The sequence below is a fragment of the Brienomyrus brachyistius genome, chromosome 5 (genome assembly GCF_023856365.1).
Source record: "Brienomyrus brachyistius isolate T26 chromosome 5, BBRACH_0.4, whole genome shotgun sequence".
NCBI lineage: Eukaryota > Metazoa > Chordata > Actinopteri > Osteoglossiformes > Mormyridae > Brienomyrus > Brienomyrus brachyistius.
Window position 1 is genome coordinate 24,120,550 of NC_064537.1, and position 12,039 is coordinate 24,132,588.

General features: G+C 48.0%; 1 protein-coding gene across 1 annotated transcript in view; it reads left to right on the forward strand.

Annotated features, from left to right (window-relative positions):
• capn15 (calpain 15) overlaps positions 1 to 12,039 on the forward strand; it is a 58,171-nt gene that overhangs the window by 13,533 nt on the left and 32,599 nt on the right. Inside the window, 1 exon segment of the mRNA XM_049015292.1 lies at positions 445 to 1,981. Within this exon segment, the coding sequence (XP_048871249.1) occupies positions 1,803 to 1,981 (179 nt within the window). The 5' untranslated portion in view covers positions 445 to 1,802.

Here is a 12,039-nt window from a genome sequence, read left to right on the forward strand (position 1 = left end):
GTGCGTTTTTTTTTTATGGATTTTTTCCCCCCGGTTTCTCTTACTTTCCGGCACATTCGCCCCCCCCCCCCCCAGCACACTTCCTCCCGGTAAAGCTCAAGTTACCGACGGCGGGGGAAAGAAAAGCGGTATGTGAACTAATCCACTGCGGCAGCTGCGAGGGACAGCCAAAAGGCGACAAAGATGCATGCAAAGTTCCGTCTGTTTCGCCGATGTTTGGCAGGCTAATAACTACAGTATTCTATATGGAAAATGCATAAAAACATGCTGGGGAGAAGCAGTGAACTTTAACGAAGTCGGGCTTTTCCTTTTTTCTAATGGTCATGTCATAGAAATGGTCATTTAACCAGGAGACCTATACATTTTAGTTCTTTTGTCAGTTTTACTGGCCTGTATGTAAATCCTTGTCCCAAATTTCCGTGCCTGTTCTTGTCCTGCTTTTAGTGCCGAATGTTTCCGGTCAGTTGGGAGCATCTCATCAGATCGCCACTAGACTAAGAGCACATTCGGGCTGATCTGCTAGTCGGGTGGCCTGGCACCCCTGGCTGTCTGCAGATGCCACTTACGCCTCGCCAACCTCGGCCAGACTGACTCCTTACCAACATCCCGAGGATCCACCCGAGTTCTCTGAAGAAGGAAAGTGTGGGAAGTGCAGGACCGTGGCTGTAAGCCGGGCGTCTTGCTGAGAGCGCTGTCTGCTCTCAAGTTCGTGTCTGTGCGTAGCCTGTGTCGACGGTGTCCTCAGTGCTGCTGTTCCAAAAAAACAAACAAACAAATAAAACATATGCAGCAAGAATGTTCTCAAGCATTGTGGGACTGAATTTGTACAGGATTATCCAGCAGAGATTTGATGTCCCTTGTGCTCTGTTACACATTTTTTGTGGACATTAAAACATCGTCAGAAAAATACCCACTACTGGCCTAGTGTTTTGGGATTTTCTTCATGACAATTCATCAAGTGGGAATGTTCCCAAAAAACTGTCCTCATCTTCATCTTCATCATTATCCTCATCTTCTCAGTGTGACGTCTGCCAACGGAGCACCGTAGTCTGTCTAGCTGACCCCACCCCACCCAGAGTAGCACCCCCCTCTGCAGTGTAGGTTTCCAGTGGACTTTAATGCTGTGGATTGAGGATGATGATTCTTACACCCTTTCCAGGTGCAGACTTGATATTATCATTGGTTTCACTGCAGGCGCCTGCTTAGTCAAGAAGATGCTTTGGCTTGGCCTTTTCATAGAAGAAATAGGTGACGGTTGCTCTGGATGACAGGAGGAACTAAGGACCGACGTAAATGACTTCAGCCATGCCCTTATTTGGAGTTCACTCACTTAGCAGACCTGCTTTCTTGATGAAAATGCGAAAGAAGCATTTTTTTTAATGTCCTGGAATCGCCACCTTCCCCTAATGTTTAATTATAGTCTATAGCTATTTTAAAGGAAGCCTTGATTTTAGGACGTTCAGTTTCTCCTTAGTCTTTTGTATAACAGCCCTTTGAAAATTTTAAAATGTTACTTCTAATCATTTAGCTACCTTTATTTGCTAATGGATTTTTTGAGATCATTGTAAACACAATTACCCTTGTAACATAAAACGCTCTTCCTTGGAAATGCAGCTTTTCGTCTGAATCAAGTCCCTTTTAGCGTGACCCAGTGTGCTTGAAAGGCGCTGCCCTATGGGATCATTTAACCTTTGACATTTTTAACCGCCCACACACGGACAAACTGCGTCAAGTATAGTTTGCACTGGAGGACCCTGGAAGTAGGCTTTACCCACAAGTGACATCCACTGACAAGGGGGGCTATGGGTAGCTCAGCCTCTTCTCTTACTGCAGAAACGGAGTCGGATCATGGGTTCCGCAGCGCGCCGTACTCATCATCGCCCCCTATGGGCTGGTTAAGGAACAGCCACAGCAGCCCAGTTTGGGGAACCACCTTCATCTCCCGGCAGCAGCAGGCGCCAATCCCGCACCGTGAGCGCAGGTAAGAATGACGGTTTGGAGCAGGATGGTATGAAACGTACCGATTTGTTTTTTCCCCATTTCCTCGGCTAATGGTGATTCACTCCTGCATTGTCTGCAAGCTGTGGAGGTTTGGCACTCATTAATGAGTCATGCAGTGAAAGTGTAGTTACTGTGAAGTGCATCGGGCTGCCGTTAGCCTGAACTTGGAGACCTTGGATCTGGGCGTTCCTCACTGTCAGCGCTGCGCACAACGATGACCTGCATTATTCTGTCACGACAGGATGAGTGCTTCACTGCCAAAGCCGAGGGCTGTTGATGCGCTTGACTGGCACTACCTGCGTTCGGACTCTGGCTGTGACATCCCCTGGGATCCGATTGACGCTGGGGCGTTGGTCTCCACGAACCTCTCTCGCGCCATTACTGGGGGCTTGATGTTGATTGACTCAAGCATGTGATTGTAAGCAGTGATGGCTGTCGTCTCTGCCAGAGTGGTCTAGCTTTTTTCCCCATGTCTGTCCATTACTGACTGCGGGGTATTCGTGCAGAATTCCAGTGATACCATCAGATCATATGAAAGTGGAGCGAGGTTCCTGAACTGAGCGTGTCATCTGGCTACACCGCATGGTCCTTTAGTCCTCCAGATGAAAGCCACTTGCATTTCGAACCACCAATGAGACATTTTTTTATCTTTTACCCACCAGCAGGAGGTTCAGTGCTATCTGTGGAGGTAGAATGTGAAAGGTCCCTTTAAGAAAGTCCTCTGTTTGCCTGGACCCGGCGACACGGCTGATCGACGTGGCGGCACAGAGCGCCTGCGGTTTATCGAGCTACGGCCGTGTAACACCGACTTTTCAATCCCTCAAATGGACGGGGGTTAAGTGTTCTCGTTTCGAAGACGTCCTGCCTGAATATAGAGAACTCGCCATCCTCTCTGATGGCTTTAGAGTTGGATTCAGATGTTGTGGGCGAGCCGAAGCCGTCGTGACCTTGAGCTCCGCTTTGTCTGATCTCTAAACAAATCCATTTGGCTGGGCCATCGATGGCGTGTTAGACTTCATGATTGAAAAGCTCCATCTAGTTTAATTTTTCAGCCATCTGCTTGCCATTGAATTCAGTGCATCCCATAATAACACACCACTTTTCACTCCTCTCTAATACTCAGAGGGTGAGTGCAGCTTTGAGTTTTTTTTCAATACTTTGAAATGTATGTTGCTGGCTTAGAAAGTAGACTCGGACCTCTCTCGTCTGTGGTTCAGGGTCAGCGTGTGGTTTGCTCGCCCTCTCTGGGTCACTGTAAGTCTCCTGGGACAGGCCGACATCACTGACCGTACCTGGGTAGCAGGTATAGGATACAGATAATTGGCCATGCAAGCCGTACCTTGGCCAAGCTCTCCCAAGTCTTCCGCAGTTCAAGCCGGAGGTGTCCGGCCTTGTTTCCCATTCCGCGCAGCCTGGGATAGAGATGGGCCTGGGGTTGGATGCCAGAGCACTCTGCTCATTAGGAATGGGGTAACCGGTGGGGCTGGGAGGGGCCATATCACCCCCCGATCTGCTCTTGGCTGGCACGAGTGCAAAGCAGACCAGGAGTGACAGGAGCAGGGCGGGACCTTACTCGCAGGCGGAGGACGGGCGGGTTCCGGTGGTTCTGTTTATATCTATAGCTGCGTAAAGATTTTTAAAGTCATTTTTTTGTTTTTCTTCCTCCTTTCTTCCCTGCTGTGGGTATCCCCATAGCAACAGGCCTCTGTCTCTATACCCAGCTAAATACTGGTGTCAATCAGCAACACACACGCACACACAAACCTGTACTCTCCATTCATATCTATGGGCAGAACCCTAATCCCAGCAATTTCAGCCTTAACTCCTGCCCAGCTCTAACCTTCACTAAAAAGTAATCAAACATTTGGCATTTTAGTTTTTGATCGCAGTCACAGATTTTTCTAAAATTTAAATTTCCCCTTTTTTATGACATTGTGGGGACATTTTGTCCCTACAATGTAATGTAAACCTGGACATATACACACATGCAAACACACTGCCTCATCATACATCTCTATTGTGGTGTGCCCCCCCCCCCCACCCCAGAGCCCCCTGCGACAGGCCTGGCTGGGGAAGCTGAAGTGCACAGCACAGTAGACTGTGCCGAGGTGCTTCTCTCTCTCTCTCGCTAATTGATGTAGGCCTCTCTTAATTCCTCACCAAAGAGTATGCATAACTCTGGACCGTGTAAAATGAGACTGGAGTTTAGGGGATGCTCCAGCCTCTTTACTGCGGTTCTCCCCTTTCTCCATCACCCCCCCCCCCCCCCCCACTCCACCCCCCATCAGCGATTAATTAGCCTTTTGATTTTGCTTTCCAAATTAGTTAACCTGATGTGACTTACCGCTATTTTTAATAACACTTAAACGTGTGATCCTCTGACTGTCCTATGCTGCCGTCTTCCCTGTGGCAGTATGCTTCAGAATGCAGGAGCTCTTCAAATGAAGGATACTGCAGCCCCGGTGCACCCGGGTATATGGCCCACAACAGAATTGCCCCCAACCCTTAGCAAAGGCTGTCTCTGCAGGGCTTCTGGACCCTGGTAACCTTGACTCCCCCGTTTGAGGCCACGGGGTCTTAGGGATTTCGCTCGCTGGTGTTTTACTGGGCCCTCTGTTCCAGATCCATTCCATTCTTGTTGCCATGGTGCCTCTTTAGGGGTCGAAGGTGAGGATGTGCTGTTCAGTCTTTGAGCCGCTGCTGTAATACCAGCTCTTAAGTGCGTAGAATCGCGTTACATTTATCTAGGGAATGATTTACTGTAAATTTATGTACAAATGAGGAGAATATGGGGTCAGAGAGCAGGGTCAACCGGTGCCCAGTGCCCCTGGAGCATCTGGGGTTAAAGGCCTATGGCAGTTTTGGTATAGTTACCATGGCAGCCATAAGATTCAGACTCTCAGCCTTGTGTGTGTGTGTGTGTGTGTGTGTGTGTGTGTGTGTGTGTGTGTGGTGTGTGTGTGTGTGTGTGTGTGTGTGTGTGTGTGTGTGTGTGTGTGTGTGTGTGTGTGTGTTTGTGTTTGTGTTTGTGTTTGTGTGTGTGGCCCGATCCCTAAACTTACTGACCTATACATTTCCCACTTCTTACTGGTAGGCGTTTATAATGTAATTTGACCTTTATAGAATGTGGAAATCATTTCCCAAATCCAGATATCCGAGCAAAATGATGACAGTGGCCATCAGACTTAAAGGGATATGTAAAAGATTTTTTGCCATTATTATGATGGATATATTATGCCTTTTGGGGATCATAAGCTCTTATCTAAAAATTAAGTTAGTACAATGTGCCTCTAAAGGACTCTTCTTCTGCTTCATCCAAATATTTTCAGTTTTGCTGAACACTATTCAGGCAGAAGATGTCAGGGCCACATTTATTCGTTAATTATGGGAAATGAGCGTTATTTCTGTTCCTTATCAAAATGAATTAATATTTAGTTTAATGGCCATTGACAGAGATTGAGGCTTTGCTCTCTTGATTGCTGAGGTGTGATGCACACTTGCATTTTAAAACGGAAAAAGATAATTGTTGAGCTTGTTTTTCTGTGGTAGTCAGCTGAGGTCAAGACGTCACTTGTTAAATGTTAAGGATCAGCCATACAGAGAAAGGTGCTGAATTACACACCTTTAACTAATGTTTGAGGCCCAACAGAAGTTTCCATGACGACATGGGGCCTGCCAGCCGGGCCCTTAGGCCGGGATGGGAGCTGCTGTTCAGTGGTGGCTTCCTTGGAATCAGGACTAGAATCAGTGACGTTGGCTGCATTACGGGATTTACATTCCTATGACCGTTCCTCTGCGGGGAGGTGATGGATTGAGGACTAGGTCGTAGCATATCGCTCTTTTGCGCTCTCGTTTTTTGCATTTTTTTTTTGTAGAATTAACAGCAGGGTAAACTTAAACCGGTTCAGTGGAAACACTGTATAAAACCAAAAGCTTGATGAGAAATAATTAGCGGAGGATTGCTGCGCGAGTCTGGGAGGCATTCCTTCTGGGTAGCACCCTGAACTGCGGGATGCGGCATCTGTCAGAATGGAGCCAGCCGGTGGGAATCACTGCAGAGGAGGGAAGCCCCCCCTCACATGGGGCTGGGGCGCTGTCGGTCTCGCTGTCTCCCAAGCCCGAGAAGATCACCTAAAGCTTAGACTCTCGCTAATTAGGCACTGTGTTGTGACTCAGCCGATCCAGAAGCATGGCAGAGTATGACGTGGGCGCTTCCTGGCTAAGCTGGACTGGTTCACGAGTTTCTTGCACGTTTGCAGAATATCGGGAAAGGCCTCATCGCTACACTGAGGCACCTCGTTATTCCGTAACTTCTTCCTGGAGCTTCTTTTACCTTGGATCGGCATATGAGGGATCCACAGAACACCAGCATATCTCTTTAACTTCTTTTTGCTCTCAGCATCATTTATCTTCCTTTTTTTAAGCACAGGGTAGATCTGTTATCGTTGGATAAGTATGATACTTTGGTTAACATTGGTATTGGCCGATGTTCATTTAAGAATAGAGACATTGAGGTGTCAGTCTTGGTCTGTAATATCAGTTGATATTTAGACTTTATCAGTATTCAAAGTTAGTAGCACCAGAGCTACTAAATGAATGGAAATTGCTTTGGGTGATTAGCAGTTTTCCGCAGGGGAGGATGAAGGATTTTGTCGGCTCATTCACCGCTTAGAACCTTACGGTCTTCCAAGTCTCACTGCCCGAATTGTATGATGTGGTTACTACACACTTTCAGGAGACCTTAAGAGGTAACGTCACCGACATCAGTGACACTGCAGATTTGTGGAACTCAAAAAAACAGCTGGTTATCAGTATGCATAATATCAGAGAAATATATACCGGTTAATGGTATTGGCCAAAATTTCCATGTTGGTGTACCACAAGGCCCCGAACTTTGTTCTTTGGTCTAAATGTCAACGTCTGACATCTTGACAACTGACCTGCAGCCCTGAGTCATGTGTAAAGTGATGAGCACTGCAAACCAGACATAAGAGCCCTTCCTGCGAGAACTCCAGTAACTGAAGCTCACTGCAGCCGCACTGCTCCCGTATGCTTCAGTCGTCTTGCTCCCAGTATTAATGCCAATGCTCCATGGAATCGTTACTCTGTCTTTACGGCACGATAAGCCCAAAAGTACTTATACCTTCTTTAATGCCGTAATGTGTGCTACATCTCATTATAATTGGCTTGTTATTAATGGGAAGCACGTTTTGGACAATTACATTTTAATATGCTGAGTCTGAATAGATGTGCTAGCGAATCCCTCTTTGAGCGAAACTTAAAGTTAATAAAGATGCCAGCAATCAGTCCATCTTGCGTAGACGCTCATGTGGTACTAGGTTGTGTTGGCATTGGAGCATGTGCTGGGAGAGCAGAGAGGGCAGGCAGGGAAAACCGTGGCTGGGATGCCAGTCCGTTGCCGGTCACACACTCGCCGACGTCGGGCACTTTAGAGAAGGCTAATGGGTCTGTGGCGATAGCCTGGAGTATGACCGCATGACAGGGAGAACATGCAAACTCTGCACATACAGGGCTGGGGGTGAGAGGCTGGCTCCTAACCCTACAGTGCTGACCTCGGTGCCTCCGCGCTGCCAATCTGCACCCCAGTGAGACTCTGAAACGTCCACAGCATGCTCCAGTGCAAGGCATGGCGCGCATGTGTTGATCAGCAGCACCCTTAGGAACAGGTGAGAAACACAGGGTCTGCAGGCCGCAGCACGTCTGTCTGGGTTACACATGACCTACAGCCTGTTCGCTTTTCTTGTGTCTGGAGGTTTCCGGGCCTTATCTTCATCCCTAACACAGCCGCTCATTTCTTCAGAGCCCCCACTGGGAATGTCACAGATTATCTGGCTGCAATTCCACGTCATCGGCGTTAACTTGCGTTAAACAGTTGACATCTTTTAGTTCGTAAATTCTTTTCAGCAGGCAGTGGAAGGATTAACAGATCTTGCTTTTGACTCTGGTGTGCATTTATGATACGTTTATTAACTATTGCTGCATTAAGGTAACATGAAGTGAAATTGAAGTTATGGAACTTTGGTAGTCCTTCCTATCACAGATACTGAGTATCTTTTGCCATGTAGACGTACACCACTATGTGCTGAAGTGTGGAGGGATTTGGATGGCGCGTGTTACCTTTCATTCGGAGGGGTGACTTGATAGTTTCTTCTTAGGGGTGGTGGAGCTGTAACAGCCCCTGCTAAGGAATGGAGACACGCAGATTATCAGTGGATAGATTATTACTACCTAGTGCCCCTTGTTGCGATCTGTCTGACCATCTGTACTGATGATCCCCCTCGCGTGGGCGTCCCTGGTCCTTTCATCGGCGCACTGCGCCGCATTCGCTCAGACTTTGGGAGCTTCCTTTGAAAAATGCGAGCGAGTCGGCGGTGTGCAGGTTAGTTTTCCTCTTCAGTGCCTCGTCTCACACCAGCTCTGTGCTGACTCACCCCGGCCGCGCAGATGCTAATGAGCACGCGTGTGGGCCTTGGCGGCAGCCTGCCGCTAAGTAAGCGTCACTCCCACTCTCCTCATTTTGAATGTGCCGTCCCACTGAGTGGGAACGGTAACTAAAAGAGCAAACCTCCACTGCCTGTCTGGAAACAATAACAAGATCACATGGGACTAGAAGACACTCTCCGGTCAGGAAGCTGAATGTGGCTGGCTGATATGGGGGGAGATTGAGTGGCGGTTTGGTTCGGAAGATGGGGTGTGGATGCAGGAGGAGGAAGGCGGAGAGGAAAGGTACAGACAACAACCAAGTCAGGATATATGGTCTTCCTGCCCATGAACAAAACAGAAGATTGAGGTGTTTAACCGATAACTAAGACTAGGTCGGTCTTAAGCCAGAAATACAAAGAGCCGTAAAGCTGTCAAATAGTTGGTGAGAGTCGGTACCTGTTGCGCCAGTGTCTAGCATAGTTGGTCCCTGTTGGTGCTGTTTCTTCTGTTTTAGTAGCTAAATCAATATTGAAGCTGGTCGAAAACTGACTTCTCTAATTGAGCTGTATGACAGCTATCACGTCTAGTTGTTCCATTGTGTTCCAACAAGAATCAGTGGAGGGTGGAGTGGGAGCCCCAGCTCTGTCACCTGACCCTACTTCCAAAACAGCTGTAGGACAAATGTGTGTACACACACACACACACACACACACACACACACACACACACACACACACACACACACACACACACACACACACACACACACACACAAAGACACATAGACTAACAGAAAATAGCAAGCTAGTGACAGCACAGGAAGAGCCCTAATGTAAAGTGTATTTTGGGGTGGATGAATTGTGAAGGACGCGGGAGACGGAGCCTCCCGTGTTGTTGGCACTGTCTCGGGCGAGGTGTAAGCACCACCTTGCCAATTTCGCAATCGTAGGACTAGGAATCTTCAGTTTTACAGCTGCATTTCACGTCCTCTGTCCTGCCCATGCTGGCAGTACAGGATGACACACATTACATTAGTCTGACAGACAGGAAGGATTGGAGAGTGCTTTAGAGAGTGTGAATGTAGGAATCGTGGATGAACAGCATGTAGAGCTCTTCCAGAAGCCTACGCGTGTAAAAAAAAAAAAAAAAAAAAAAAAAAGTGTGTGGTAGTCTTTATGAATGGAAGAACCCTTGTGTTTACCATAATCCGCATCCCTCCCCCTCTCTAGTCAGGTAATGGCGCCTGGGCTACCCACCACTGCTTCCGGGCTCGTTAGTCGTGCTCCGCGGTCGACATTTCCCCGTCGCTTTTGCACATGGTGATTATGATGTGCATTAGCAGTGTCGGATATTGACGTGCTGCGTTCTGAAGCTACTGCTGGCGATTCACTTGCCTTTCTTCTTCTGTTTACAGTGCCAGGCTCATTTTTTAATTTAGCATTGCTGAGTGTCTCGCAAAGCGTTAGCCAGCAGGGGCGGAGACGTGCGCATTAGCATAGCAAAAACGGCACGCGTGCTCTTTCCAGTTTGGTGATTTGGCAGCTAGGTCAAGTAATCAAACTAATTTAAAAAAATAACAAATGGAGAGCATCCCAGCTAGCGCCCTGCAGATGCATTAGCTAATTTTCCATAGCTAACACAAATGAATATGCTTTATTCCCTGTTGTACGTATTGAATATAAACAGTCTAAAAATATTAAGTGTTGGCTCTTAAAGTGTCCGTTGAATAAAGGGCTTGATGTAACCGTGGAAACTTATTTTTGGGTGGGTTGGTTGAAGCGAGCTGCACCCTGAGGCTGGGACCCTGCCATCCTCAATCCTCCTCTGAGGGAGGCGCAGAGGACGGAGATTAGCTCACTTGGTCTGGCGGGGTTCACGGCTGGCTTCCTCTCCCTTCCGCCTGTGCCTCTGGGTGGGAATCTTGGAGTGGCAGTGTCCTCTGGGTGCTCGGCAAACCCTGGAGCCCACTGATGTCATCCTGCATCAGAGGCACTGGGTCTAAACCCCACCCCTCCCTGTAGAGTTGGCATGGGGACCGTACGTTGAGTGGGAGTTCTGTGCTGAGATTAATTGGCCATTTCAACCAAGGGGAATGAGAATTAGGTCACAGTATCCTGCCATCCACTTGTGGACACTATAAAATAATTGAATGTTGACATAGTATGATGAGATTACTGCATCCCTTTACATCTGAAGTGATTTGGCATCCTTGTCAGGAAGCTTCACCGCCACATCGGGTCCCATTACGGTCCATGTGTGTCGTGAAGTCTCCTGATTTACGCTTAGCTAATGCGGATGCCGTCTCCTAAGGCCATCATCCTCAGCCATAAGGAGCTGGTCACCGCGTTTCTGGATCTTTCTGTAGTGGGACACGTGTGCTGGCTGTGTCCAACGTAGCATTAGATGCGGGTTGTTTCTGAAGGGATTAAAAGTCGATGTTAGCCAGCCTTTTTTTACGATGGTTTAGTAGGTTGACTCATTATCCATATTCATTAGTTCCCCGAGGTCACCAGCCATCTCTGTTATTGAGGTCACCTCCAGAGCTTCCTCCACTCCCAATCAAAGTCCTAAAGCTTCCCAGTTGTCCGGCCGACATGCAGTCGCATGCTGATCAGACGTGGGAAGGCTAAAGATTTTGGGCTAATGGTTGCTTTGACTTCCAGCGATAATCGGTGGTGTAAACCGTGACTTTTCTTTAGTACCCGTCCAAATTACGACAGCTTACACTGGTAGCGGTCATTCTCCTTGCATCTATTTTGTCATTGTTATTAATGATGATGATGATTTTCTTTCAGTTACATCTTATTCAGTGCTCTCTCTGGACTTTCGCTAATTGTTGGGAAACTGTGTGTATAAATTCTCATTTGCCATTGGATTTGTGTTAAATTGCCCGTGTCGGTCACACTAAGGCTCGTCTGTAAGGTGGCTTGGGCGTTGTGTCCTGCCCTGTCCTACCTCTCAGCTCTTTACTGTTTTTACCGCATCCTAGCCGTTCGACATCCCTGCTCCTGTCGCCCTCGTTCAGGTGGGTGCGATTCGCTGGGGAACAAGGTAACAGTTAGCTGCCTAAGCTTGATCATAAGGATCACTCTAGGTGATTTAGTGTTTCTACGGTTACCACGAGGCAGCTGTTCACCTTGGAAATGGACAGTGGGTTTGACTCTGGAAGCCCCCCTAACGGTGTCTCTCCGCCATAATGTGTGGCTTTCTGTGCTGATGCGTCTTTTCTCGGTTCTGACCCTGCTTTTAGCGGGCAGTCTGAGCTCTTTTCAGCTTCTCACCAGCTGCTTCTTTTGTCCATGACGAGCGCGGTGGCTTCAGGCCTCATAAACGAGTATGGAAGGGGTCAAACCTGTCCGGCGGGTCCTTTCCTCTCCATGTGCCCCCATCGCCCGGGGGTCCTGCGCGCAATTAGCCGTTCGCTTCGCTCTCCCTTTATTTTTATTTGTTTTTTTTCCTCCACTCACAGCCTGGTTACCATGGCAATCTCTTTTTACTTTGAGATGTAGGTCATGACGGGAGCAAACTGTCTCAAACTGGTCTAGTTACCCAGGTTTGTTGGGGGTGGGTATTTATTGTGGGGGTGAGGACTAA